The sequence below is a fragment of the Octopus bimaculoides genome, chromosome 3 (genome assembly GCF_001194135.2).
Source record: "Octopus bimaculoides isolate UCB-OBI-ISO-001 chromosome 3, ASM119413v2, whole genome shotgun sequence".
In the NCBI taxonomy this organism is placed as follows: domain Eukaryota; kingdom Metazoa; phylum Mollusca; class Cephalopoda; order Octopoda; family Octopodidae; genus Octopus; species Octopus bimaculoides.
In genome coordinates this window covers 167,595,340-167,600,638 of record NC_068983.1, presented here as the reverse complement: position 1 = coordinate 167,600,638, position 5,299 = coordinate 167,595,340, and the positions used below count along the sequence as shown (strand labels likewise).

At 35.5% G+C, this 5,299-nt stretch overlaps 1 protein-coding gene across 1 annotated transcript in view; it reads right to left on the bottom strand.

The window, feature by feature from the left end:
- Nucleotides 1–3,489, bottom strand: part of LOC106874642 (zinc finger C4H2 domain-containing protein) — an 11,919-nt gene extending 8,430 nt beyond the window's left edge. The window contains exons 1-2 of the mRNA XM_014922439.2: nt 3,308–3,489; nt 625–796 (exon numbers count right to left, since the gene is read on the bottom strand). Coding sequence (XP_014777925.1) covers nt 625–796; nt 3,308–3,360 — 225 coding nt within the window. The 5' untranslated portion in view covers nt 3,361–3,489. The remainder of the gene's footprint in view (nt 1–624; nt 797–3,307) is intronic.
- Nucleotides 3,490–5,299: the final 1,810 nt, after the last annotated feature.

Below are 5,299 nucleotides of genomic sequence, written 5' to 3'. Positions count from 1 at the left end.
AAGAAATTGTATCATGTTACAGAGTTTGTTTAATGTTGTTGAATATATCAGAATGACCTGCCCATAATAACACTTTTCTCCAAACTCCTTATAGAAGCCTTAAATAATCTAAGCAGCATAATACAATATCTTGTCTTTGTTGTTATTATCTATTGACAGCACTTTCAATATTTTGCCGAGCTTTTCACCTGCATTGCTTAAAAGTCTTCTTTAGAATATTTATATTTCTCAATTCTTGGTTTCACTGCCACATTTCAAACGTGTTTTCAAATTCTTTGATAGATTAAGCTATGAGAACAAGATCATCAATATACAGAAGTACTGCAAAGACAGCAAATCTTAAACTCCTCAGTAATGGCCAGGAGAACCACACCATCAAATCATAGTATAGTACTAAAAGTAAAAGTAAGCTGCTCTTATTACTATCTAGCGGACAACCAGTGTCATTCTTATTTCCTACGTGAGTGTTTTGTAAAAGAAAGGCATTAAACTAATCAGAAAAGAAAACTTTGTTCCACAATGCTATATCTTTCAAATGATTAAAGTTTAAAAACAGAATAGGATAGAAAATTTAAGAAATGTGGATTCTTCTTGTTTCTAGTAACCAAGAAACAATTTACAAACCAAGTTAATGTCTGCATGAATAAGTCGTAATTCTTCAACATGTGCCATCTTTTCCTGAAGTAATAATTCCATCTCTTGCTTATATTCTTCAAGACATTGTTCTTCACATTCTGTAATATCGAACTCCTGCTTCAGACGGCTTTTGATTTTCTCAAGATGAATACTTCTGCCCCTGAAAGTGGATGCCAAATATATATTTAAAACAGTCACTCAAAGTTGGAACGGCACCATCACTGCCAAAATCTACAACATTTTACATAATGTTTAAATGTAAACAAATTAACTGACTGATACATCAATATTGATAGTGGGGTATTTAAAAATGTTTGTTAGGCAATCCCTCTGAGAGAAAAATGTTATTTGAAAGAGAAATTCTCAAACTGAATGCTGGAACACAACCACAATTATACAAATGCTACATTTCAATACAAAATAATGATTTTATAAACAAACACAAAATGGGTCATGACATTAGTTATCCATATAAATGTTGTGAGAGGAGGAGATTGGGAATATGGAAAACTATGAAAACTAGTTGGATGATTTTTTTTTTTTTACCAACTGCACACTGGGGGTTGATGTAATCAACTTCCCTGCTCCCCCTGCTAATTCATTGGTCTTGTGCCAAATTAGAAACCAATATATTCAATATCTTAAATATCTCATCTCTCCATATTAATCTGTGCATTTTGATTTCATAATCAAATCAATAACATAAATGGCCTTATTTGGCTGTAAAGTATTGGTTTATTTTGATCAGCAACAAAATCAATATTTTTTTGTGACAAGAAAATGCATATTCTTCTTTTCTCTCTAATTTATGAAATCTTGTATATTTACTATATCAGCTCCAGAGTCAAACCAGGCTGGATTTGAACTCTAATCCAGTGTTTAACATTCATTAAACCAGCTCCATTACTAATTTAGCCTGAAAATAATAATTTCCTTATTGCCCACAAGGGGCTAAACATAGAGGGGACAAACAAGGACAGACAAAGGGATTAAGTCGATTACATCGACCCCAGTACGTAACTGGTACTTAATTTATCGACCCTGAAAGCATGAAAGACAAAGTCGACCTCGGCGGAATTTGAACTCAGAACGTAACGGCAGACGAAATACCGCTAAGCATTTCGCCCGGCGTGCTAACATTTCTGCCAGCTCGCCGCCTAATATTATAATAATTTCTTACACAGGAACAAATATTGCCAGATCAGATTGGAGCCTGGTACAGCTTCCTGGTTTGCCAGTCCCCAGTCAAACCGTCCAATCCATGCCAGCATGGAAAACGGACGTTAAACGATGATGATTAGTCAAAGAGAGAGTTGAGATCCATCTCATGCTTAAAACTGTCTCAAAGGTATTGTTGCTGTTTAGTTTTAGATCAGCTCTGATCAAAGGTGCCCCGCCGGGACCATCCCGTATTTTTCTAAATGTACTATTCTTTTCTTTTAAAAAAGGTAGTTTAATTTATGAGAATTTGACATCTATTTCTAGCATCTATTTCATGCAGTGTTTCTCAAGCGTTTATCTAGTTGTGGGGCATTGAAGATCAAACAACAACTACTGACATATCTCACACAGAAAGTTTTATAAAATACTTTTTAAAAAAATGCAGAAAACTAGTGATTAACCTGTTTTATTAATTATACATATGTGTAAAAAAAATTATTTTTCAAGATGCTCTAACATTAATAAAGATTTTCTAAAACCATAAATCGTACATTTAATGAGCACTGACATAGCAAGTGCGCCACCCGAGGCAGCCCCGCACACAGCCATCTTCTATACAGGCTCATACAGTAGACCCAAATGTGCCGCTCGGGGCAGATTGCCTCCATTGTCCCCACCCCTAGCTATACTACTGATGCAGAGACTCTTTTGTTAGCTCCAAGACATTATTGGCAGAATAAATATAAATGGTTATAACAAGGAATTGAAACGATCGACAGACTCGGAACTCCTTAATCTGTAGCGATTTACTATCAATACGAAAATAGTTTCTTTTTCTTCGTTAGCCGATGTTATCTTTGAAATTTCAGCTCAACTACCAGTTTATATTATTTTATAAAAGAAATTCTTCTTCTTCTTATTATTATTATTATTATTATTATTGCCAAATTCCAGATAATTAAAACAAAAACGGTTTAGATAAATAACTAAGACTTTATTTTTGAGCTGGTGAATTTGTATCATTTTAGGTTTTAAGAAAATTAACTTATTCTTTGTTTTCTTTATTTCTTTTCTTTTCTTAAAATCAAATGTTAAAAAAGTAAATCTTCGATCGTTCATTATGTTTACTCTTCTCGTCAGCAGCATAAGAAAGCTTATGAATCAGATAAATCTGTTAGAATAATTAATAGAAGGAGAGGCAGAGAGAGAGAGAGATTATTGGATGGGGGGGGGGTGAGGCGTTGTGGCTTTCATACATTGAAAAATGTAATAAACGAATCTGTCAAAGGATGGAAACTTCATGACAAACGGAGTGGGTTGGTTAAGAACTTTTGACTGGTTCGACGGTCACCACAAGAGAATTAATAAAACAACGGGAAGAGAAACATCCGCTGATCCAGGTTCGTTGCTAATTTGTCATCGAAGCAATTATAAATGGTTGTTGTTGGTGATGAAGGAAAATGTAAACAGCAAAAAGAAGCTTCGTGTAAAGAGAAATAATGTTTATTACCTGAGTTCTTTGAGACTTTCCAATTTAGATAAGATATCCAGTTCATCGGCCATGGCAAGTGATTCACGGAAGAGATCTGAAGAGAGAACGATAAATCAAGAGAGATCGATAAATCGTAGAAAAAAAAAACTGGCGAAGGTAGAATGCCTGCACGGAGAGTGGTAAACATAGGGGAGGTAACTGATGTGTGGAGAGTAGCTCATCCAAGGGAGATAACTGAAAACATTTTTTTTTTTTTTTTTTTTTTCAGGACTGTTCAATGGTAAATTAATGATTTTTACGGAAGACTCGGTACTTGTTTGATAGTTTGTTTTGGCGACCATGAAAGAATGAAAAAGAAAGTCCACTATGGTTGGATTCGAACTCGAGACGTACAAAAACTTGATTCTGCTAATTCGCAATCCATGACAAAATATCTGCTGATACGATCATGTGTCGGTCAATAGAATCCTCAATCCCCTTAGAATTCCTAAATGAGTAATATCGAATAAAATAAACCCATTTTCGTTCAAGCGCCTCCACTTTGTGGATTTCATAACATTCATTGAGGAAAATAGGGAATCTGAGAAAACATATGGTTTCTTATCAAAATCAGGTACTTTCTAGGTCTAAACACGAAAGATGGCAAAAAGGCCGAATGCAACGAAAAGGCCATAATTACGCAGAAAAGTAATTGTCTCGTGTATTTGTTGTTAATGGCTCTAACTTCTATTGAATAATTAAGCCATAAAGCGCTGGGATTTGCACTTACATAGCATGGACTGCTGAGCACATTTTATGAAAATGAGATTACCATGCACATATATAAAAAAAAACAGAAAATAGTTAAAATATCATCTTAGTACATAATGGTGGCAAGTTTTACATCATCTGAAAAGTCATTAGTTGAACAATTAGTCCTCTTGCATTCTGGGAGGGGGTATCGGAGCGTCTGAGTGACATTAGACCCCATGAATTAAACGCATCTATCTGGGTCACGATCGTGGCCTATCGACCTGTACCTGACGGCCACGATCGTGATCCGTCGCGCTTTGTGTTAATAGCCATACTTTGCTCAAATTAATTAGCAATGTAATCATTATATCTCATGGTTCTAATATTAATAGCAACATAGCAGCGCTCCCCAAATTTTGCCCTTTCAGGTTTAACAGACTTTCTGTGTAAAACCGGAACTTTAAACCTTCATGGTAAACCCTGAAAGCATGTTGGAGCATCACTGAAAAGAATATGGAAAAAAGTACTGGAGCTAAAACACATCCCTGTTGGATTCAAGTGACAACAGAAAATGCCTCTGAACATTTACTACAAGATATCACTGTTGCCATTGTTCCTTTATGCAAGGATACGATTGCCCTTATCATTTTATCAGGAAGTTCAGGTTTAGAAGAACTATATCCTGCAACCAACAGACACATTTGTCCAATCCTAGGCAAAATAAAATTCATCAATGTCTCCACTGCAACTTCATAGCAAAATCCATTCCCGGACTCAAATTATATTCATGCATCTAACACAAATAGATGCAGCTTCTCCTTCAAACATTTACATGTCGAAACTGATAGGAGCAATGATCATATACATATATATATATATATTACTCTTTTACTTGTTTCAGTCATTTGACAGTGGCCATGTCAGAGAACCGCCTTTAGTTGAGCAAATCGACACCAAGACTTATTCTTTGTAAGCCTAGTACTTATTCTATCATTCTCTTGTACCAAAACACTAAGTTACAAGGACATAAACACACCAACATCTCTTATTAAGCAATGGTGAGGGGACAAACACAGACACACAAACATATATATATACACGACAGGCTTCTTTCAGTTTCCGTCTATCAAATCCATTCACAGGGGTTTGGTCGACGTGAGGCTTTAGCAGATTGCCCAAGATGCTACACAGTGGGACTGAACCGAGACCCATATGGTTGAGAAGCAAGCTTCTTACCACACAGCTTCTCCTGTGGGTGGATATATATATATATATATA